At 47.9% G+C, this 24,219-nt stretch overlaps 2 protein-coding genes across 14 annotated transcripts in view; both read left to right on the top strand.

Annotated features, from left to right (window-relative positions):
• The window catches only part of DHDDS (dehydrodolichyl diphosphate synthase subunit), a 44,471-nt gene extending 41,522 nt beyond the window's left edge, over positions 1–2,949 (top strand). For 7 of the 13 annotated variants that reach the window (XM_028837555.2, XM_077967903.1, XM_077967881.1 and 4 more), the window contains one exon: positions 562–2,949. In XM_028837555.2, the coding sequence (XP_028693388.1) occupies positions 562–798 (237 nt within the window). In that variant the 3' untranslated portion in view covers positions 799–2,949. Of the gene's footprint in view, positions 1–558 lie in introns of all 13 variants that reach the window. The other 6 variants (XM_077967891.1, XM_077967871.1, XM_028837536.2 and 3 more) reach the window with 1 other exon arrangement.
• A 1,201-nt stretch (positions 2,950–4,150) lies between these two features.
• On the top strand, positions 4,151–6,887 carry HMGN2 (high mobility group nucleosomal binding domain 2). Its single transcript, XM_028837570.2, has 6 exons — positions 4,151–4,268; positions 5,127–5,171; positions 5,336–5,365; positions 5,731–5,781; positions 6,218–6,313; positions 6,762–6,887. The coding sequence occupies exons 1-6, from the start codon at positions 4,254–4,256 to the stop codon at positions 6,795–6,797; spliced, it is 273 nt and encodes a 90-aa protein (XP_028693403.1). The 5' UTR covers positions 4,151–4,253; the 3' UTR covers positions 6,798–6,887.
• Positions 6,888–24,219: the final 17,332 nt, after the last annotated feature.

Here is a 24,219-nt window from a genome sequence, read left to right as displayed (position 1 = left end):
GGGGAGATCAAAGAAAGTGACCCAATGGACATGTCCCCAACAAGAATAGGACCTTTCTTGCAGCAGAGAATAGGCAATAACAACTTGTAAAAATGCTGTTTCTGTCTAAGAGCCTGCTAATATCCTAGAGAGGATTTTGCATATATTATCTCTAATCCTTAAAACCACTCTTCAAGGTAGGCACAACCCCCACTTTACAGATGAAGAAATGAGGTTAGGACAGGATTTGCCCAAAGCCACAAAGCCAGTTGATGGGGAAATCAGAAGTCAGACCCACATTTGCTTGGTTCCCTTCCAAGTGCATGAGAAAAACTTCAAGAGGTACAGATGCTTCCACACAAAACAAACCAAGATGGACCCAGAACTACCACTGCCCTGCCTGTACAACATGAGCACCACCCACTGCATACCTACTCCCAAGCCTTTTCAAATCTGGTACCTACTTTCTACTGTTCCACTTCACTTGGCCCACCCTGTGCCCCACCCCCTACCTCCTCCATCCCAGTTTCACCCACTCCTAAAAATGGTCTCCCCACCCCAATCCCCACTTTTCTCTAGCAGAAGGCCCGAGACATGTATGCAGAGGAGCGGAAGAGGCAGCAGCTGGAGAGGGACCAGGCTACAGTGACAGAGCAGCTGCTGCGAGAGGGGCTCCAAGCCAGTGGGGACGCCCAGCTCCGAAGGACACGCTTGCACAAGCTCTCGGCCAGACGGGAAGAGCGAGTCCAAGGCTTCCTGCAGGCCTTGGAACTCAAGCGAGCTGACTGGCTGGCCCGTCTGGGCACTGCATCAGCCTGAGTGGGGCTGGTCACCTGCCACTTTGCCCTGCCCTCTGCCTCCAGGGCCCCACTCCCCTTCCTTTTCTTGGTGAAAGGCATCTCCTTTCCTGATAATGAATTGTGTTCCCTTTGCTTGGCTGGGGAGCGCCCCCCCCAGGCCAGGTCTGCTGGCCATAGATACCTTTGGGATGCCTGGGACAGGCTCCTGGGGAGGATGGAGGGTGAAAGTCTCCCACGAGTACACTAAACCCAGGTCTGGTCACCAATAGGGTTTGGAGACAAAGGTCCCCAACTTATCAGCTGCCTGTCTCTTAGATGCACTTTGTTTTTCCACCAGCACATCCTTCAACACAGAATTTCAGGGAAGAGTTCTCCCCAAAACCCTAGCTCTTTACCCATCCATTTTAGCCTTCCACCCAGCTTCCACAAAAGATTTGGCTCTACCTTGGATCTGCTAGTAAATAACTAATAGGCAGCCAGTTATTTGGGTAAGGAAAAAAAGGGGCGGGAGAGACAGAAAATTTGCCCATCTGCTGCTCCTCCCCCTTGGCTCTCCACCTGGGATTTGCTATTGAATCTCTACCCCTCTCCCACCACGCAGTACTGATTGCTCACTGAAAGACTCAGCACCCCCAATGGTGTGCGGAAGCCAGGCGGGCGATTACAATCCAATTACCTATTGTCGACTCAGCCCACACAAGCTTTTCTCCTCCTCTTGCAGGGCGTGGGGCCAGGCTCCACTCCCAAGTGAGACTGGCCCCTTCCATGGTATAGGGTAAGAGAAGGGTCTGTAGGCCCTGGTGAATCGAATCCAGCACAGGCCTTCTCCCCTGTAAGACAACAGGACTGAGCAGAACCAAACACTTCTCTCAACTGACTCTGCTCCCTGCCCTCACCATCTCAAACTCTGATTCCCACTCCACTCTTCGAGGTTTCTCTCAGCTTTTTGATCTGGCTCCCGATTTATTCTTGGCATGGCAAAGCTTGTTCTAGGTCCTCTGCTTGTGAGGGTCAAAGCTGTGTCCTTTTCCTTACCTCCCTCTGCCAGGACTTGCTGCAGAGCTGCTGAGAGGATTAGTGCCTTTGAAGAGCTGTCTGCCTGAGCAACTCCATTTCAGGTGCCCCACACCGGCAAGTACCAGCCAGTAACACCAACCAAATGCTACTCTCTTTAGTAAAGTCCATTTTACTTTTACTTTTTGAGACAGAGCCTCACCCTATCCGGGCTGGTCTCGAACTCATGACCTCAGGTGATCCGCTGGCCTCACCCTCCCAAAGTGCTGGAATTACAGGCATGAGCCACTGTGCCAGACTTCCCATTTTACTTTCTGCAAGCTGTTTCCCTAGCAGCTCCCTCTAGGGGAGAGGTGAGATCTTGCAAGCAGTAGCAAGAGCACACAGGAAACCCCTAACTTTCCTATACCCCAACCCTCTCTTCCCCTTTCTGTCCCCGAATACCTGGCGGCAAGAGACCTCTTGGCTATTGTCCTTGCTCCCAGAATCAAGCATAAATGCCAGACAAGGCGATTGAGAAGCCAATCAATGCACCCTTTGGCAAGCCCCCATCCACACCTGGCACTCCCCTCTACCAATCCCTGGCACAGGGTTCCTGGAGAGCAGGTGCTGTACATTTTCCAGCTTTACAATGGGGCTGTTGACAGCCATAATTAGGAAGGCATGAATTATGCGGCTGTAGTGCAGAGCCCTACAATTAAGGCGGGAATGAGGGGCTGGAGGCAGCAAATGGAATCTGCCCTATGAGTGTGGCTGTTGAATCCTGTCTCCTGGGTCTGACTTTCCGTAATATGATTGGGGTACAGTAGAGGTGATTAATGGGGCTGGCATCGCTCTTTGGCCTGAGGTTCTCTATTCTGGGAAAGGTACACAGGGTGGAGTAGGGAGAAGCCGCCCCAGGAGGCGGTGTAGGGGTGGAAAGAAGAGGCAGAGAGGTCGTCGTCGTCGCCCAGCAGCAAGGGCTGCAAAACAGTTGAACTCCTGGTTGCTTTGGACATGTATGATTTGTACAAGCCAGGTTCAACCGTTGCCTCAAGAAATCAGATGGGACCAATTTAGTGTCCTTGCACCTGTAAGCGAAGCCCCCATTTGAGGACATATATCGTATTGTGTTCTGGGTTTCAAATAGAATTTTTAAAGATTCTTAGATGTAAAACTTGTTTGCTAACTGCAACGGAAGAACACCTTGTTTTGCTGCTGCAATTGCCTACCCTCCCTCAGGTGCACTTGGCTAGCTCCAAGACCCTGGCTTTGGACTAGGAGGCACTGGAAGAGCCCTTTTGCCATGACACCACCTGTTCCTCTACTTGTTTCCTAATTCCCAGGCGCTTTCCTCCACCCTCCTTTTCCTCGCGCAAGTGAAAGGCAGCCAGCTTGACAGTGTGGAAGGAGGGATTTCGCCAGCTGCGGCTGCAGTGCCCAGGCTTGGTGGCCGCGTCGGGTGGGGGCAGCTGGGCTAGATGTCTCCGAGGGGGGTAGAGTTGTAGGGGGAGGGGAGTGCTGGTAGACCTCGGCGGCCGCTCTCCACCATACTGTGACAGGGTCTGGAGGTTTGGGAATATAGGGACCTTAAGGGAGCCACCCGACAGGCGTTGGGGGTGGGGGCTTCGATAGTATTTGGGGAGGCGGCTGCGCAACGGGTGCTGAAAGGACAGCTCCTACCTGCCCCACGGCACCCAAAAGGCACCTCTGCATGGAAAGTCTCCCCCTGAAACCCCTAGCCCACCTCGAGTGGGACCGTCTTTCAGGTGAGGTGCACGAAAGGCTTTCCCGAAGTGGCAGCTCGGAAGGATGCACGTCCGGCTGCGCCAAGCTGGCTTCCCCGCCTTTTTCCCACTTCGGCGTCAGCCTGGGCCCTGGGAACTGCAGCCTGTGCCTCCAGCCGCGCGCTTCCTTCTGCCTCCAGTGGAGCAGGGCAGTGCAGCCAGGCCTCGCAAACCCCTCTTCTGGGGCCCCCAGCGGGAGCAGGAAGGAAAGCCGCTGAGATGCGCCCTGAGTGTCGCATGGCTTGGAGAAGTGGGTTGCTGGGTTGCATAAGGTGGAAGGAACTTGCTAGTTTGCAAAAGACAGCTCTTGGCGGGAGCCGGAACCCCGAGCCTGCCGACTCGCGCACCCCTCCTCATTTACTGCCTTAGACGCGCGCCTCCCCGACTGCGCCCCCACCCCCTCGGCGCGCCGCCGTCTCGCGCGCACTACCCCCCCCACACCCCCCTCCTCACTCCCTCCAGAGGAGGTGAGTTTAAACCCCGCCCACGTGACCCCAGCTGGGCCAATGAACGGCGGCGGGAGGTGAAATCCGGTTCTAACCGGTCCGGGGCTCCCAGCGCTATAAAAACTTTATAAACCCCCCGGAGCCCGAGCAGTGTGAAGAAGAAGAGGCGAGAACGACCCCCGGACCGACCAAAGCCCGCGCGCGCTGCATCCCGCGTCCAGCACCTACGTCCCGCCGCCGTCGCCACCATGCCCAAGAGAAAGGTACGTGGCGCGAGGGCCGCAGGCGCTGGGCCGCCACTGCCGCCGCCGCCGCCGCCTCCCTGGTGCAGGGCGCGAGAATCGGCGCCGGGCAGGAGCTAGCGCGGCCTCCCCGCGCGGGGGCTCGAGGCGGTTTCGGGCGTCTCGGGGCTAACCCTGAGTGGCTTGGCTGCCCGCGGGCGCCAGAGGCCATATTGGAGGAGCGGCGGCCGCGGCAGGAGGAGCCATGTTGGCGGCTGTTTATCCCGCTCTCCTCGGGCTCGCCGCCCCCGCCTCGTGCCCCCTCCCCCATCGCCAGGGCCCCTTCCCTCCCCTCCCTGCGGGCGGGCAATTCAAACCCGAAAGGGCGGGAAGGCGGCGCTCGGGGTTGGCGGGCGGGGGAACGCGCTGCCGCCAAAAAACCGCCGCCGTGAGGGGGCGGGGTTTGTGTGGTATGGCCCCGCCCCCTCGCCCACGTTCCCGGCGCACGAGACGCGCGCTGCCGCCGCCCACGAGTTCCCCGGGCTGCGCGCGCCTCCCTCTCCCGCCCTCGACGGCTGCCATGGCAACGGCGCTGGGCTCCGCCTCCGGAGGGGGTTTGTTTGCGCCATCTGCAGCTGTTGCTCCTGCCTGGCGCGGTGGTGCGGGCTCGGCTGCCCTCCCCGGCTGCGCTCCGGCTTCAGCCCTGGCTTCTCGGGGTCGGCGAGCTGGGGCTCCTGCGCGCGCTTCGTTCTTATACGAACGTCGGGCTCACTTATTTGTTTATGTCCTAAAAAAGTTGTGTGGACGACTGCTTTAATTTTCTTTGTTAGCACTCTAAAGTTTAGTAAAGAACTAAGAACCACGTCAGAAGCTGCAGTGTTTTGTTCTTGTTTCTTATAGGCTGAAGGGGATGCTAAAGGAGATAAAGCCAAGGTGAAGGACGAAGTAAGTCATTCTCTCTTCAAGGGTCAAAGCCTTGGACTAGCAGAGGCCACTGGACTCGGTGATTAACCTGTGTCCTGAATTTACACTCTTATAATCTAGAGCCAGTTGATACCAAACTTTTCAAAGCGACTTACCTGTTCTAATTTTCTCGTTGTCTTTAATAGCCACAGAGAAGATCCGCGAGGTTGTCTGCTGTAAGTGTATGCTTTTGAATTTTCGTATTTGTCCCTGAACCAAAAAACATCAAAAAACAATTCCCTTTGCTTCCCATGAGTTATGGTTAGTGCCTGGTTTTGAATGATTGCCTCTACTTCGGACTCTTGCCCCTTTGGGTTTTGCTGGTTCTGAAATTTTGATGCGTGTAGCCAAAGTGGGACATTTGAGTGGGCTTCTGGAGATCGAACATTCTAGAAGAAAGCGAGCCACAAAAACTTTGAGGAGGAGAAACTTCTCTGCCTTTGGTACTTTTGGTTGGTTGGTTGGTCGGTCGGTCGTGGGTGGTTTTCTTCAGTCCATTGTACTGATGTTCAATTTTTCCTCTCTTCCTGCCAAAAAAAAGAAACCTGCTCCTCCAAAGCCAGAGCCCAAGCCTAAAAAGGCCCCTGCAAAGGTAAGTGCTAACATTGGAACTGATCATTTTCACAGAATGAGGACTGTTCTTAGTGCCTTAACTTAATTAGCATAATGGTGCCTCCATTAATGGAGGTTATAAACTGGATAGTTTGCCTCATCCCTGTCATTCATACCGTTGGTTTCATGATCAAGAGTTGTTTCGTTAGTTTGTAGGAAAATATCTATTTAAATATTAAATACCCCAGGGTTTAAACTGATTTATTTTTCTGTTACTTAGATAGGAAATTTTAAGTAGTAAAGATTATAGCAAATTACATATAATTTAGCCTAGTTTTGATCAGTTGTTCTTGTCAACTGATCAAGGGTTTGTGTTTTATCTTCAGTAAACAATCCTACCTTGTGCAGAACTTTGCAGACCATACCTTGGGAATATGAAATGGGGAGAAATAGTTCTATTTTTTCCCCTTTTTCAGAAGGGAGAGAAGGTACCCAAAGGGAAAAAGGGAAAAGCTGATGCTGGCAAGGAGGGGAATAACCCTGCAGAAAACGGAGATGCCAAAACAGACCAGGTATAACTGCTGTTTCACCCTTTGTTACATTTGCTCATTCAGTTAGTTGCTGATCTCAAAAACTTAATTGCCTTTTTTTAATATCACTCCAAATGTACCATTTGGTCCAGAATCTGCTTGTGGCTTTCCTGTTAACTTTTAAGGCCTAGATTCTTGAAATCTCTACTGTCAGCTGAAGGGCATTGTGTTTTATACTACATAAAGTTTTCAAGCTAGAAGTAACTTCAGGTCTCTAATTCTGGTGTTCCTTCTACCTCAGTTTTACAATAAGGCCCAGAGGAGAGGTGACTTAGCATAGTTACCTAGTAAGTCATTCTCAGAAGAAATACTGAGTCTCAGAACCTGAAACCTGAACTTTGGCCTGGGAGCAAAATGATGCTGTAGGTGGAATGTGAACAAAGATAGTTTTGAAATCTACACATTCATTAATTTGTCTGTTTTCTTTTAGGCACAGAAAGCTGAAGGTGCTGGAGATGCCAAGTGAAGTGTGTGCATTTTTGATAACTGTGTACTTCTGGTGACTGTACAGTTTGAAATACTATTTTTTATCAAGTTTTATAAAAATGCAGAATTTTGTTTTACTTTTTTTTTTTTTTTTTTTAAAGCTATGTTGTTAGCACACAGAACACTTCATTGTTGTTTTTGGGGGAAGGGACATATGTCACTAATAGAATGTCTCCAAAGCTGGATTAATGTGGGGAAAACACCTTTCCCTTCTAGTTTTGAGAGACTTCCTCTTGGTTCCCAGGAGGAGGGAGTCCCTGACTTTTGACACACATGGCCACCTTGGCACAAAAGCCTTGTGGTATGGAAAAACAAATTTGTTTTTATGTCCTCTTCTCCCTTTCCATCTTTCAGCATAGACTTAACTCCCTTAAGCCCAGACATCTGTTGGGACCTGACCCGTAGTCATTGGTTACCAGTGTGTCAGGCAATCTGGACTTTCCAGTGATGCCACTGAGATGGCACCTGTCAAAACAGCATTGGTTCCATTTCTAGATTGTGGATCTTCAGATAAATTCTGCCATTTTCATTTCACTTCCTGAAAGTCAGGGTCGGCTTGTGAAAAGTTGTTAAACAACATGCTAAATGTGAAATGTCAACCCTCACTCTAAACTTTCCCTGTTCAGAGCATCAGATGAAGACTTCATTGGGTTTTATAGTGGCTTTCTGATTTTTGGTAGTCCATTGAAGAAGGGAGTTTGAAAGTTGTTGTATACTGTTAACGATTGTCTGCCCATGTCCTGCCTGAAATACCATGATTGTTTATGGAAAGTATCTTTAATAAAGCTGGATACAGTTTGGCTTGGAATGCTGCCTCTGATCTTTTCCCACAAGTGGGGTAACCTGGTTTATCCAAGTCTCTTGGAACAGGGTGCATTCTGCTTTGAGGTATTCTGTGTACAGTCTAATGATGATCTTTCACTGATTAATAGTCAGTTTCCAAAACACACAGTGCTAGGTGGAGTTAGGAAGGATTCCAGGAGTAGATTTAGCTAGTGGTGAAAGGCTGGGAGTATGGAGTGATTTCTGTACTTGGTTATGCAGCATTCCCTGCAGTGTTTGTTTTTTGCATGACTCCGAATACATGAAGTGTATTAAATGCAGATTTTTGGTAGATCTGAGGTTTTGCCTTGGTAGCTGACAGGAGTCTCTACTTCAATCTGCATTTGCAACCTCTATAAAATTAGTAAATTAATAGACTCATGTCAGAGAGGGCCTGTGCCCCTGTGAATGTGTGCACAATTGTCTATTTGTAAGGTAGATGACACTTTGCTCTAAGTAGACCTGCAGGCAAAGACAGAATGGGGTCTTTCCTGATTCTTTAGTTTGGAGATGCAGAGAACCCCACGTTTCTCTAAGTGAAATGGCAAAAAGTTACTTGTTAGAATATGGAACTTGTAACAAATTGATGTTTGCACCTTTAATTTGCTTTCACAGACCTCCTGGCTGTATTGGACAGGAATAAAGAAAGTTGGAGACTACAATTGCCTTGTCCATTCCCTTGGTCAAAAAAGTATCAGTTAAGCTCATGAGGTTTTTTGTGTATTATCTCTCAAGTGTTGAGACGTTTGTGTAATGTAAGTACCACACTCATGGATGAGGAAGCAGGCACAGATGAAGAAACTTGTTGAAGGTTATGTGTACATCTCATGAGCAGCAGAGTCAGGATTCAGACCCTCAACTAGAAAAAAGTCATCTCTGACAGACATTCAGGATAAAATACCATCTGTCCATGTAGCCAATTACTAGCCATTTTCATTATTGCTGAAGTCATTCTAGGTTGTAGATGGGTAATTTTCTTTCTAAAAGTGGTGTCCTCTTCCATAGGAAACAGAGATGTCTTAGAGTGGTCAGGGGTAGTAGGCTGCTATTTGAGCAGAGGTTGCAGAATTTGAGAAAGCTATAGCTGGGGTTCTTTGTCGGTGGCAAGTCTGCTGAGCCCTGAGCTATGCTAGCATCTCTGCCTCATGCGCTTTAATCTTTGAGTCAGTCCTGTGAGATACAGGTGTAGCCCCATTTTGTAGTTGAGAGTGAGGCTCAGATGTGAAGCAACTGGCTGAGGTTAAACTTGATAGTCTGTTTTTACTTATTTTCTGGCCCTCTTCTTGTTGCCAAATAATTACGATGAGTAGGGTGAGCTTGAACTTTTTGGAGTTTTTTTTTTTTCCCTTCCTGGAAAATACTGATTTGACTGGCTCTGGACCATGAAAGTAGCTGGGTCTAAAACCAAACCAGACATCAAAACGTGGTAAGGACCATTCACTAAGACAGCCATAGTAGCATGCTCAGTGCCAGCACTGTCTCCAGGCCCATTCTTACGATCTCAGGAAAAGTCACCAGATGCTTGGGCTCTAAGTAAAAAAAAAAAAAAAAAAAGTAAAATAAATGGCACTAACTAGAGGATTCATCTGATACAAGTCCCGAGGTTGGGCAGTTGTGAGGACCCAGGTGGGCTTCCCATCTTTCTGCTCTGCTGCCCTCAACATGTTCTCCAGCCACCTCACCTTCAAGGCAGTTGTTCCAGGCATTGTAACTTGCCATACCAATGGCAAGAGGCTGGAGGACTGCTGCTTTTTTCCCTGTATTTAAGAATAATGAAATATGGCCGGGCGCGGTGGCTCAAGCCTATAATCCCAGCACTTTGGGAGGCCGAGACCATCCTGGCTAACACAGTGAAACCCTGTCTCTACTAAAAAAAATACAAAAAACTAGCTGGGCAAGGTGGCAGGTGCCTGTAGTCCCAGCTACTCGGGAGGCTGAGGCAGGAGAATGGCGTAAACCCGGGAGGCGGAGCTTGCAGTGAGCTGAGATCCGGCCACTGCACTCCAGCCTGGGCGACAGAGCGAGACTCCGTCTCAAAAAAAAAAAAAAATAATAATGAAATATTTCGTTCAAGTACCATAGCAGCCTGTGTTTCATTGGGCAGATCTGGATTACCTCTCCATTCCTAAACCAATCGTAGCAAGAGGAGTGAAACCACAGAATCTGCTTAGACCAGTCAGGATTGTTGGAATTCAATAGAGGAGGGATCATGATAGAGGAAAATGGCTGTTGTGTGGATAGCCTGCTGCATGGTCTCTTCAGGCCTGGCCTGACTGATTGCAGCAGTTAACACTGCTGAGAATTACTCTTCCCCTTCTTTAAATTGAGAAATAATCATATGCCATTAAACGTCACCACTTTATTATTATTTTAGGAGATGGAGTCTTGATGTGTTGCCCAGGCTGGTATTCAACTCCTGGGCACAAAGCAGTCTTCCCACCCTGGCCTCCCAAAGTGCTGGCCACCACACCCAGCCAAAATTCACCATTTTAAAGCATATACTACAGTGGTGTTAGTACATTCACAACATTGTGCAACTATTGCCACTATCTAATTCTGGAATATATATGTGTATGTATGTGTGTATAACTATTGCCACTAATTCTGGAATATATACGTGTGTGTGTGTGTATATATATACATGTATATACACATGTATATATATACACACACACATATATACATATATTTTATATATATATATTTCTTTATGAGATGGAGTGGTCTCACTGTGTCACCCAGGCTAGATTGCAGTGGTATGATCTCAGCTCATTGCTCACTGTAGCATCTGTCTCCCAGGCTCAAGCTCCCACCTCAGCCTCCCAAATAGCTAGGACCACAGGCACAAACCACGGCTGGCTAATTTTTTCTGGTTTTGGTAGAGACAGGGTTTCACCATGTTGCCCAGACAAGTCTTGAACTCCTGACCTCAAGTGATCTGCCTGCCTTCGCCTCCGAAAGTGCTGGGATTATAGGCATGAGCCACCCTGCCCAGCCTCTGAATGTTTTCATCACCCTAAAACTCCATGCCCATTAGCAGTTAACTCCCCATTTCTTCCTCCCCCCATCCCTAGACAATCACTAATTTCTGTCTCTAGACTTTTTCTGGATATTTCATCTAAATGGAATCAGTCTGTGGTTTTTCTCGACTGATTTCTTTCACTTAGCATGTTTTCAAGGTTCTTCCATGTCGTATGTATTTGATAACTTGTACTTCCAAATAACATTCCATTGTGGGAGACTCCGTCTCAAAAAAATAAATAAAAATAAAAATTTCATAGAGACAAGGTCCCACTATGTTGCCCAGGCTGGTCTAAAACTCCTGAGCTCAAGTGATCCTCCTGCCTCCGCCTCCCAAAGAGCTGGGATTATAGGCATGAGCCACCATGCCCAGCCACATAAACAGTTTTTGTTTTTTGTTTTTCTGAGACGGAGTCTCTGTCGCCCAGGCTGGAGTACAGTAGTGCGATCTCGGCTCACTGCAACCTCTGCTGCCGGGTTCAAGCAATTCTCCTGCCTCAGCCTCCCAAGTAGCCAAGATTACAGATGTGTGCCGTCATGCCCAGCTAATTTTTGTATTTTTAGTAGAGATGGGGTTTCACCATGTTGGCCAGGCTGGTCTCGAACTGGTTGGGCTCAAACTCCTGACCTCGTGATCCACCTGCCTCAGCCTCCAAAGTGCTAGGTTTACAGGCGTGAGCCACCGTGCCTGGCCCTAAACAGTTTTTAAAGCCATGGTCCTAGGCCGCATCTCCAAGGATTCTGACTCTGTGGGTCTGAAGCAGGGCCCAAAAACTGCGTTGCTAAGTTCACAGGTATGCTGATGCACTAGTCCCCAAGAGAATGGTGGCGTGGACTAGGTTGTGTCTCATCCTGGTGTTAACCTTGGCCGTTGGGAAAGAGGTGACTGAGGAAAGGATTAAAATGCCAATACTAGACTTGGAAAGGTGGGAGGGTGGTGAGGGATGAGAAATTACCTGATGGAGGCTGGGCGTGGTGGCTCATGCCTGTAATCCCAGCACTTTGGGAGGCCAAGGTGGGCGGATCACCTGAAGTCAGCAGTTTGAGACCAGCCTGACCAACGTGGAGAAATCCCATCTCTACTAAAATTAAAAAATTAGCCAGGCGTGGTGGTGCATGCCTCTAATCCCAGCTACTCGGGAGGCTGAGGCAGGAGAATCGCTTGAACCTGCGAGGCAGAGGTTGCAGGGAGCCGAGATTACGCCTGGGCACTCTAGCCTGGGCAACAGGAGTGAAACTCCATCTCGGGGGGAAGAAAAAAAAAAAAGAGAAATTACCTGATGGATACAGTGCATACATGCACACTCTTCAGGTGATGGTTGCACTAAAAGCCCAGACTTCAACACTAACCAAAGTATCCACATAATGCAACTTCATGTATGCCCCCTAAAAATATATTTAAACAATTTAAAAGCTGACACTTTATTTGGGAGGTGCAAGAATGATCCAAACAGAAGTAATGGATAAGGCAAGTGAGGAGGTACCTGTGTGGGCTTAGTCTTAGAGGAGCAGAGGGATAGGTCCTGATCACAAGTTGAAAGTTTGGCTTTAGAGATTTCCCCCATCATAGGAAGGGACCCAAAGGGCGTGTGCACTGTGCTGCAGGTAGGTAGTAGAGGAGATGGTGGGAAGACAAGGTAGCTCTCTTCTCACCACATCTTCTATCACCATGAAGTATGAAGGGAAATTGCTGATGAGGGTGAAGAAAGCAGGAGGTTGGAGATGGGAATGAGGTGAAGGTGTGAAATAGTCTATCCAAGACAGGAAAGGTGCCTATATTAGGGAAGTGTAATTAGAGAGTTTTGCAGTATTGAGGGCCCATTTGAAATCTGCGGTTGTAACTATGAGGTGCATCTAGTTAGCACGATGGTGTAGTACTCTTATGCAATGTCCAGCTGTTTGGGTACAGGTGCCAGCTAAGTACTGGGTTAAGTGTGATAGAGAAGGGCATTCAGTGTCTAACTCCCTTCGTGCTGGACCATAGAATCTAAGCTGACAAAGAAGGTATGTGAAGACAGGAGGTGACTGGTGGAGAAAAGGTGAGAGTTAGGTTAATCGGCTGGGTGTGGTGGCTCACGCCTGTAATCCTTGGACTTCAGGAGGCCAAGGCAAGAGGATGACTGAGGCCAGGAGTTCAAGACCAGCCTGGCCAACATAGGCAAGAGGATCAACAAAGGCCAGGGGGTCACCGAGGCCAGAAGTTCAAGACCAGTTTGGCCAACATAGTGAGACCCTGTCTCTATTAAAAAAAAAAAAATGTGTCAATGGATTAGAAGTCTCAGGCTGGAAAAGACTAAGATTATTACATATTTATATTAATAATCCTATTATTAAACTTTCCTAAATAACAAAAACTTTCCTAAAAACATAAACATTCCTAAATAACAAAAAAACATAATTTTAAAAAGTAAGAAAAAGACTGCATATGAAGAACTATAGGCCAGGCGTGGTGGCTCACACTTATAATTCCAGCACTTTGGAAGCTGAGGCAGAATTGATTGTTTAAGCACAGAAGTGAGAGACCAGGCTGGGCAAGATAGTGAGACCCCGTCTCTACTTACTTATTTATTTGAGACAGAGTGTCACTCTGTCACCCAGGCTGGAGTGCAGTGGCACGATCTTGGCTCACTGCAACCTCTGCCTCCTGGGTTCAAGTGATTCTCCTGCCTCAGACTCCCGAGTAGCTGGGACTACAGGCACACAGCACCACTCCTGGTGAATTTTTGTATTTTCAGTAGAGATGAGGTTTTGCCATGTTGGCCAGGCTGGTCTTGAACTCCTGACCTCATGTGATCTGCCCTGCAAGCCACCACACCCGGCCCTGTCTCTATTTTTTTTTTTAAAAAGAAAAGAACTATATTTTAAGTGGGCTGAACACGAAGGCTCATGCTTGTAATCCAAGCACTTTGGGAGGCCGAGGCCAGTGGATCGTATGAGCCCAGAAGTTCAACACCAGCTTGGACAACATGGCGAAAACCCATCTCTACCAAAAATTGTTTTAAAAATTAACAGGGCATGGCTGGGCGCGGTGGCTCACGCCTGTAATCCCAGCACTTTAGGAGGCCAAGGCAGGTGGATCACGAGGTCAGGAGATCGAGACCATCCTGGCTAACATGGTGAAACCCTGTCTCTACTAAAAATATAAAAAATTAGCTGGCGTGGTGGCGTGCGCCTGTAGTCCCAGCTACTTGGGAGACTGAGGCAGAAGAATGGCATGAACCCAGGAGGGGGAGCTTGCAGTGAGCTGAGATGGCGCCACTGCACTCCAACCTGGGCAATAGAGCGAAACTCGATCTCAAAAAAAAAAAAAATTTAGCTGGGCATGGTGGTGTGTGCCTGTAGTCCCAGCTACTCGAGAGGCTGAGGTGGGAGGATCGCTTGAACCTGGGAGGCAGAGGTTGAAGTGAGCCAAGATTGTGCCACTGCAATTCAGACTAGGTGACTGAGAGAGACCTTGTCTCAAAAAATAAGTAAACAAATAAAACTTTTTTTTTTTTTTTGAGATGGAGTCTTGCTCTGTTTCCCAGGCTGGAGTGCAGTGGTACAATCTTGGCTCACTGCAACCTCTGCCTCCCGGGTTCAAGCAATTCTCCCGCCTCAGCCTCCTGAGTAGCTGGAATTACAGGCATGCGCCACTACACCCAGCTAATTTTGTATTTTTAGTAGAGATGGGGTTTCTCCAGGTTGGTCAGGCTGGTCTTGAACTCTCAGCCTCAGGTGATCTGCCCACCTCAGCTTCCCAAAGTGCTAGGATTACAGGCGTGAGCCACTGTGCCAGCCTGCCTTTTGTTATTCTAATACTCTTGTGTAATATGGGATAAAAGAACTGAGTAATTATGATACTCTTAATTTTATAATTCAGGGTATCACTGAAAATGGATTCTCAGTGTTGAAAAAAGGTATACAGATGTGAGATAAATTCTTAAGTCTTGATTTGAATTGGAAATGTCTGTAGAGCAAAAGATGTATTTTATCTTAAAACATGTGCCTTGGCCAGGCACGTTGGCTCATGCCTGTAATTCCAGCACTTTGGGAGGCTGAGGCAGGCGGATCATGAGGTCAGGAGATCAAGACCATGGTGAAACCCCGTCTCTACTAAAAATACAAAAAATTACCCAGGCACAGTGGCAGGCACCTGTAGTCCCAGCTACTCGGGAGGCTGAGGCAGGAGAATCGCTCGAACCTGGGAGGCAGAGCTGGCAGTGAGCCGAGATCACACCACTGCACTCCAGCCTGGGTGACAGAGTGAGACTCCATCTCAGAAAAAAAAAAGGGCTTTGGCGGGGCACGATAGCTCATGCCTGTAATCCTAGCACTTTGGGAAGCTGAGGTAAGCAGGTCATCCAAGGTCAGGAGTTCGAGACCAGCCTGACCAACATGAAGAAACCCTGTCTCTTCTAAAAATACAAAATTAGCCAGGCATGGTGGCGCATGCCTATAATCCCAGCCACTCAGGAGGCTGAGGCAGGAGAATCGCTTAAACCTGGGAGGCGGAGGTTGCAGTGAGCTGAGATCGCGCCTGGGCACTCAAGCCTGGGCAACAAGAATGAAACTCGGTCTCAAAAAAGCAAAACAAAAAAACAAAACATGTGCCTTATGCTCTGTCCCCCCAAACACAGTGGCAACAAGGCATTCTAGAAGTTAGATTTTGGTCTTGTAATGCCAATCACCACTAAAAGGAACCAGGGTTTGTTTGTTCCTAGAAATAGCTGATTCCAGGTTTGGAGCAAGAAATATACAAGATAAGTCTGGAACTTCTATCATGTTAGATAGCAAGGAAGTTGTCAAATACTACTAAGGTTGTATCAAAAGGACTCAGGAGCCAACTTACACAGATCCCACTGGCCAAAAATAAGGACAGTTTGAGCATCAGTAAGTTTAATAATTGCAGTGAACTGAAACACATGAAATATATTCAATTTAGTGATCATGATACTAAAAATACTAAACAACTTACTAGTCACCTAAGGAGGATACTAGTAAACCAACTCTTATTTTGGAAATGGCAGAAAGAGAATATCTGGATATTTATTTTCTTTTTCCAACGTGAACTTTAACTCTGGGTAACCAAACAACAGATGAGTGAACATTTATAAGTATTTCAGGTACCATATAAATAAGGAATAATTAGAACATCACCATTTTACAACCCTTGATGAATTAATGAAGGCAGGTGTTTTTAATGGCTGTAACATACAAAAAGAAAGCCAACCAGACATCATGACAACACACTTTTTGTGAGGTTTTCTTGCCACAAAATCTGAATCCAATCACACCTCCAGATACATCCCTAATTAACAGGATATACAAACAATAGAGAAAATGGTTAGAAATTACATATAGAGATATAATCAGTAAAGCTCAGAGTGGGAGAAACAGGGATGGAGACAGAATCTACAGGCTCAAAGAGATGTAGGAGATATGCCAACCAAATGCAATGTATGGACCCGGATTGGACTTTCTTGTTTGTTTTTTCTTTTTTGAGACGGAGTCTCTCTTTGTCACCCAGGCTGGATTGCAATGGCGTGTTCTGGCTCACTGCAACCTCCACCTCCTGGGTCCAAGCAATTCTCTGCCTCAATCTCCCAGGTAGCTGGGACTCCAGGTGGGCACTACCACGCCCAGAGCATTTTTGTAGTTTTAGTAGAGATGGTTTCACCATATTGGCCAGGCTGGTCTCAAACTCCTGACCTCAAATGATCCTCCCACCTTGGCCTCCAGAAGTGCTGGGATTATAGCTGTGAGCTACTGTGCCCAGCCAAGGACCTGGATTGGATTCTAATTCAAACAAGTGCATTCTTATTTTATTTATTTATTTATTTATTTTTTGAGACAGAGTCTCGCTCTGTCACCCAGGCTGGAGTGCAGTGGCACGATCTCAACTCACTGTAAGCTCCGCCTCCCGGGTTCACGCCATTCTCCTGCCTCAGCCTCCTGAGTAGCTGGGACTACAGGCCACCACGCCCGGCTAATTTTTTTTTGTATTTTTAGTAGAGATGGGGTTTCACCATGTTAGCCAAGCTGGTCTCGAACTCCTGAACTTGTCCTTGTGATCCACCTGCCTTGGCCTCCCAAAGTGCTGGGATTACAGGCATGAGCCACCGCACCCGGCAAACAAATGCATTTTCAAAAGAAGATACTTGGACAGTTAGAAATTTTAAAATTTGGGTATTTCATAATATTAAGAAATTAATGTGGACAATGGTATAAACAAGAACCGCAAGAAGTTAGTAAGTGTTGAAGTTGTGTGGTGGGAGCATGAGGCTCATTGTATTATCTTACTTTTGCACACATTTGAAATTCTCCAGGACAAAAATAAGATGTTTTTTCAAAGTCAAGTCACCATGACTGAACACACTCACTAGAAATATGTGATGATGGGGAGTGAGAGATGAATCTGGGATAACTTTCAGGTTTCTAGCTTGAGGGGTGGAATGGGTGGTGGTGCTTTTATTATGGGCATGTGAACCAGAGCAACCCCATCTTAAATAGGAACTAGGTAAAATGAGGCTGAGTCCTGCTGGACTTCATTCCCAGATGGTTAAGGCATTCTAAGTCACAGGATGAGATAACAGGACAGCACAAGATACAGGTCATAAAGGCCTTGCTGATAAAACAGGTTGCAGTAAAGAAGCCGGCTAAATCCCACTCAAACCAAGATGGCAATGAGAATGACCTCTGGTCATCCTCACAACCAGTGCCATAACAGTTTACAAATGCCATGGCAACGTCAGGAAGTTACCCTATAAGGTCTAAAAAGGGGAGGCATGAATAATCCACCCCTTGTTTAGCATATCATCAAAAAATAACCAAAAAAATGGGCAACCAGCAGACCTTAGGGCTGCTCTGTCTATGGAACAGCCATTCTTTTATTCCTTTTTATTTTTTGTTTATTTTATTTTATTTTATTTTATTATTTTATTTTATTTTATTTTATTTTATTTTATTTTATTTTATTTTATTTTCGAGACAGAGGCTGGCTGTCACCCAGGCTGGAGTGCAGTGGCGCGATCTTGGCTCACTGCAAGCTCTGCCTCCCAGGTTCACGCCATTCTTCTGCCTCAGCCTCCCAAGTAGCTGGGACTACAGGCGCCTGCCACCAGGCCCAGCTAATTTTTTTTGTATTTTTAGTAGAGACAGGGTTTCACCATGTTAGCTAGGATGGTCTCCATCTCCTGACCTTGTGATCCACCCGCCTTGGCCTCACAAAGTGCTGGGATTACAGGCGTGAGCCACTGCACCCGGCCCTTTCTTTTATTTTTAATGTTTTTTTATTTTTTGAGATGGAGTCTTGCTCTGTTGCCCAGGCTGGAGTGCAGTGGAGCAATCTCGGCTCACTGCAACCTCTGCCACCTGGGTTCAAGCAATTCTCTTGTCTCAGCCCCCCGAGTAGCTGGGACTACAGGCACCCGCCACCACGCCTAGCTAATTTTTTTGGTATTTTTTAGTAGAGATGGGGTTTCACCATAGTGGTCAGGATGGTCTCAAACTCCTGATCTCAGGTGATCCACCCGCCTCAACCTCCCAAAGAGTTGGGATTATGGGTGTGAGTCACTGCACCCAGCCTCCTTTACTTTCTTAATAAACTTGCTTTTGCTTTGCACTGTGGATTTGCCTTGAATTCTTTCTTGCTTGCCATCCAAGAACCCTCTCTTGGGGTCTGGATCAAGATCTCTTTCCTGTAATACTTCTAAAAGATTGAGGGGAAGTAGAGGAGGTGGGCTTGTGAAGAGCAAGGAGAGTTGAATTTTGGTCATGTTGAGTTTGGGGTGCCTGTGGTACATCTGGATGGGACTACACAGGAGTTTGACGGAAATACTGACCTCAAGAGAGATTGGAAGGGATGCAAATGTGAGTCACTAGATGACATCATGAGGAAAAACTGAAGAGGAGGGGATTGCAAAGGGGCTGGAGGAATGGTATCTCGGAAACTAGAAGTTCTAGCCCAGAAAGAGGTCTAGAAAAGTTTTTAGGCCAGGCGCAGTGGCTCACACCTGTAATCCCAGCACTTTGGGAGGCCGAGGCAGGCGGATCACGAGGTCAGGAGATCGAGACCACAGTGAAACCCCGTCTCTACTAAAAATACAAAAAAAAAAAAAAATTAGCCGGGCGCGGTGACAGGCGCCTGTAGTCCCAGCTACTTGGGAGGCTGAGGCAGGAGAATGGTGTGAACCTGGGAGGTGGAGCTTGCAGTGAGCCGAGATCACACCACTGCACTCCAGCCTGGGCAACAGAGCTAGACTCCATCTCAAAAAAAAAAAAAAAGAAAAGTTTTTAAAAGGAGGAAATGCTTGGATTCCTACCTCACACACTATACAAAAATTAACTCAAAATAGATCAAAGATCCAAAGTGAAGAGCTAAAACTATTTAAAACTCTTGGAGAACATGCGTGTAAATCTTCATGACTGTGGACTAGGCAATGGTTTCTCAGATATAACGCTAAAAGCACAGGTAACCAGAAATAAGTAAACCGGACTTCATCACAATTAAAAACTTAGTTTGTCAAAGGACGGTATTAAGAAAGTGAAGAAGGGCCGGGCACAGTGGCTACTCCTGTAATCCCAATGCTCGAGAAGGCTGAGGCAGGAGGATTCCTTGAGTTCAAGACCAGCCTAGGCAACATGGTTAGACTCCGTCTCTACAAAAAAATTTAAAAATTAGCTGGGCATCATGAGACGTCTGTAGTCCCAGTTATTCAGGAGGCTGACGGGGGAGTATCACCTGAGCTCAGAGACTGAAGCTGCAGTGAGCAGTGTTCATGCCACTGCACTCCAGGCTGGGTGACAGAGCAGGACTCTATCTCAAAAACAAAACACACACACACACACACACACACAGAATGAGGGGATTACAGATCTTATAAGTATCTAATATGGAAAATATATAAAGAACTCAGGCTCGGTGTGGTGGCTCATGCCAGTAATCCCCAGCACTTTGGGAGGCTGAGGTGGGCAGATCACTTGAGGCCAGGAGTTTGAGATCAGCCTGGCCAACATGGCGAAACCCGTCTCTACTAAAAATACAAAAATTAGGCCAGGGTTGGTGGCTCATGCCTGTAATCCCAGCGCTTTGGGAGGCCAAGGTGGGCAGATCACCTGAAGTCACGAGTTCAAGACCAGCCTGGTCAACATGGCAAAACCCCGTCTCTACTAAAAAATACAAAAATTAACTGGGTGTGGTGGCAGACACCTGTAATCCCAGCTGCTTGGGAGGCTGAGGCAGGATAATTGCTTGAACCCAGGAGGTGGAGGTTGTGGTGAGCTGAGATCACACCACTGCACTCCAGCCTGGGTGACACAGGGGAGACCAAAAAAAAAAAAGGCATGGCTAGGTGGTTCAAGCCTGTAATCCCAGCACTTTGGGAGGCAGCGGGCAGATCACCTAAGGTCAGGAGTTCAAGACCAGCCTGGCCAACATGGTGAAACCCCTGTCTCTACTGAAAGTAGAAAAATTAGCCGGGCATGGTAGCGGGCGCCTGTAATCCCAGCTACTCGGAAGGCTGAGACAGGAGAATCGCTTGAACCCGGGAGGCAGAGGTTGCAGTGAGCCAAGATCCCACCACTACACTCCAGCCTGGTGACAGAGCAAGACTCAATCTAAAAAAAAGATTATCTGGGCATGGTGGCACATGCCTGTAATCTCAACTGCTCAGGAGACTGAGGCATAAGAATCGCTTGAACCCAGGAGGCGGAGTTTGCAGTGAACCAAGATTGTACCACTGCACTCCAGCCTGGGTGACAGAGTTGAGATTCTGCCTCAAAAACTCCCGCCAAAACAAAAAACTAGCAGGACACGGTGCTGTGTGCCTGCAGTCCTGCCTACAAGGGGGGACTGTTTGAGCCTAGATCAACACTGCAGTGAGCTGTGTTTGCACAACTGCACTCCAGCCTGGGAGACACGGTAAGACCCTGTCTCAAACATAAAAAACTCTCTCTATATATATATACACACACACACACATATATACATATATAGAAAGAACTCTGAGGCCAGGCACAGGGGCTCACGCCTGTAATCCCAGTACTTTGGGAGGCTGAGGTGGTTGGATCATCTGAGGTCAGGGGTTCGAGATCAGCCTGGCCAACATTGCAAAACCCTGTCTCTACTAAAAATACAAGAATTAGCCAGGCGAGGTGGTGCATGCCTGTAATCCCAGCTACTTGGGACGCTGAGGCACAAGAATCTCTTGAGCCTGGGAGGCAGAGGTTGCAGTGAGCCGAGATTGCGCCATTGCACTCTAGTTTGGGGGACATAGCAAGACCATCTCAAAATAAATTGAAAGAAAAGAAAAAGTGGCTCACGCCTGTAATTCCAGCATTTTGGGAGGCCGAGGCAGGCAGATCACCTGAGGTCAGGAGTTTGAGACCAGCCTGGCCAACATGGCGAATCCCCGTCTCTATTAAAATTCCAAAAAAATTAGCCGGGCACAGTGGCGGTCATCTGTAGTCCCAGCTACTCTGGAGGCTGAGGCAGGGAGAATTGCTTAAACCCAGGAGGCAGAGGTTGCAGTGAGCCGAGATCGTGCCACTGCACTCCAGCCTGGGTGACAGAGCAAGACTCCATCTCAAAAAAAAAAAAAAAAAGAAAAGAAAAGAAAGAGAACTCTTATACTTCAACAATAAAAACAACCCAGAAAAAATACTTTCCTGAGGAGCATGTTAAACCCACACACACTCCCTAATTAGAAGCTGGCAAAGGATGTGAATACACCCTTCTTTAACAAAAGATATACAGGCCAGGCACGGTGGCTCACACCTGTAATCCCAGCACTTTGGGAGACTGAGGTGGGCAGATCACCTGAGGTCAGGATTTCGAGACCAGCCTGGTGGCCAACAGGGTGAAACCCCTCTCTATAAAAATACAAAAATTAGCTGGGCATGATGTCGGGTGCATGTAATCCCAGCTACTCAGGAGGCTGAGGCAGGAGAATCACTTGAACCCGGGAGCCGGGGGTTGCAGTGAACTGAGATCGTGCCATTGCACTCTAGCCTGGGTGAGAGAGCAAGACTCTGTCTCAAAAAAAAAAAAAAAAAAGACCGGCACGGTGGCTCCTGCTCATACCTGTAATCCCAGCACTTTGGGAGGCCGAGGCAGGCAGACCACAAGGACAAAGTCAGGAGTTCAAGACCAGCCCGGCCAATATGGAGAAACCCCGTCTCTACTAAAAATATAAAAATTAGCCGGGTGTGGTGGCAGGCGCCTGTGGTCCCAGCTACTAGGGAGGCTAAGGCAGGAGAATTGCTTGAATCCAGGAGGCGGAGGTTGCAGTGAGCAGAGAACGTGCCACTGCACTCCAGCCTGGGAGACAGAGTAAGACTCTGTCTCAAAACATAAAAAATAAATAAATGAGGCCGGGCATGGTGGCTCATACTTGTAATCCCAGCACTTTGGGAGGCCAAGGTGGGCAGATCACCTGAAGTCAGTAATTTGAAGCCAGTCTGGCCAACATGATGAAACCCCGTCTGTACTAAAAATACAAAAAATTAGCTGGGCGTGGTGGTGGGCACATGTAATCCCAGCTACTCGGGAGGCTGAGGCAGCAGAATTTCCCAGGATGGGGAGGTTGCAGTGAGCTGAGATCACGCCACTGCACTACAGCCTGGGTGACAAAAGCAAAACTCTGTCTTAAAAAAAAAAAGAGGCCGGGTGCAGTGGCTCAAGCCTGTAATCCCAGCACTTTGGGAGGCCGAGACGGGCGGATCACGAGGTCAGGAGATCGAGACCATCCTGGCTAACCCGGTGAAACCCCGTCTCTACTAAAAAATACAAAAAACTAGCCGGGCGAGGTGGCGGGCGCCTGTAGTCCCAGCTACTCAGGAGGCTGAGGCAGGAGAATGGCGTAAACCCGGGAGGCGGAGCTTGCAGTGAACTGAGATCCAGCCACTGTACTCCAGCCTGGGCGACAGAGCGAGACTCCGTCTCAAAAAAAAAAGAAAGAAAAGAAAAGAAAAGTCTGGGCGTGGTGGCTCACGCCTATAATCCCAGCTCACTGCAAGCTCCGCCTCCTGGGTTCACACCATTCTCCTGCCTCAGCCTCCCGAGTAGCTGGACTACAGGCACCCACCACCACACCCAGCTAATTTTTTGTATTTTTAGTAGAGACGGGGTTTCACCATGTTAGCCTGGATGGTCTCGATCTCCTGACCTTGTGATCCACCCACCTCGGCTTCCCAAAGTGCTGGGTTTACAGGTGTGAGCCACCGTGCCCAGCCCAAAATTTTTAATAATTAGCTGGCTGTGGTGGCATGCACCTGTAATCCCAGGTACTTGGGAGACTTAGGTGAGTGGACTGATTGAGCCCAGGAGGTGGAGGCTGCAGTAAACCATGATCACACCACTGCACTCCAGCCTGGGCAACAGAGTGAGACCCTATCTCAAAAACAAAACAAAAACAAAAACAAACAAACAAAAGAAAACTGTTTAGGTGATTGTTGTGCCCGCCCGAAGTTTGAGAAAGATTTTCTTGAGGGGAAAAAGAGTTTCTAGAAAGGAAGGATTTATTGCTCCTTCCCTCCTTGCTTCCTCCTTGAGATATTTATGCGGATCTGAAGCTTGGAGCTGCAACAACCACCTTATGACCCTAAGGTCAAATGCCAATACACTGACGATAGCAGAGCAGAGGAAAGCCTGGGACAGCACTGAGCTGTCAAGCCAATTTGAGAGCTCCCACCCTCCAGATACGCAGTGAAGTAAAATGCCTTTCTTTTTGTCAGGTACAGTAGTCCCCCCTTAATCCTCTGTTTGACTTTTCGTGGTTTCAGTTGCCCAAGGTCTGAAAATTTTAATTGGAAATTTCCAGAAATAATAATTTTAAATTATGTGCCATTCTGAGTAGCATGATGAAATCTTGCGCCATCTCTCTCCCTCTTGCCTAAGACATGAATCATTCCTTTGTCCAGCATGTCCATACTGTCTGTGCTCCCTGTCCGTTGGTCACTTCAGAGCCCTCTCGGTTATCAGATCGCTGGTCGGGTACTGCAGTGCTTGTGTTCAAGTAGCCCTTATTTTAATAATGGCCTCAGGCCAGGCGCAGTGGCTCACGCCTGTAATCCCAACACTTTGGGGGGCCGAGGCGGGCGGATCAAAAGGTCTAGAGACCATCCTGGCTAACACGGTGAAACCCCGTCTCTACTAAAAATACAAAACATTAGTCGAGCGTGGTGGCGGGTGCCTGTACTCCCAGCTACTTGGAAGGCTGAGGCAGGAGAATGGCGTGAACCCGGGAGACGGAGATTGCAGTGAGCCGAGATCGCACCACTGCACTCCAGCCTGGGTGACATAGCGAGACTCTGTCTCAAAAAAAAAAAAAAAAAGCCCTCAAAGCACAGGAGGAGTGATACTCATAATGTGGATATGCCGAAGAGAAGCCACAAAGTGCTTTCTTTCTTTAAGTGAAAAGGTGAAAGTTCTCTACTTCAGGGGAAAAAAAAAAAAAAAAAAAAAATCAGGCCCGGAACGATGGCTCAAGCCTGTAATTCCAGCACTTTGGGAGGCCAAGGAGGGCGGGTCACGAGATCAGGAGATCAAGACCAGCCTGGCCAACATGGTGAAACCCTGT

The sequence above is a fragment of the Macaca mulatta genome, chromosome 1, assembly GCF_049350105.2.
Source record: "Macaca mulatta isolate MMU2019108-1 chromosome 1, T2T-MMU8v2.0, whole genome shotgun sequence".
Taxonomy (NCBI): domain Eukaryota; kingdom Metazoa; phylum Chordata; class Mammalia; order Primates; family Cercopithecidae; genus Macaca; species Macaca mulatta.
The sequence above is the reverse complement of the archived record's forward strand: the minus strand, read 5'-3'. Positions and strand labels throughout refer to the sequence as shown.

What these genes read in the sequence shown, in the direction of transcription:
- HMGN2 (XM_028837570.2), top strand. An exon ending in AAGCCAAGGTGAAGGACGAA is followed by an intron (nt 5,172 to 5,335) that starts GTAAGTCATTCT and finishes TGTCTTTAATAG; the next exon opens with CCACAGAGAAGATCCGCGAG. An exon ending in GATCCGCGAGGTTGTCTGCT is followed by an intron (nt 5,366 to 5,730) that starts GTAAGTGTATGC and finishes GCCAAAAAAAAG; the next exon opens with AAACCTGCTCCTCCAAAGCC.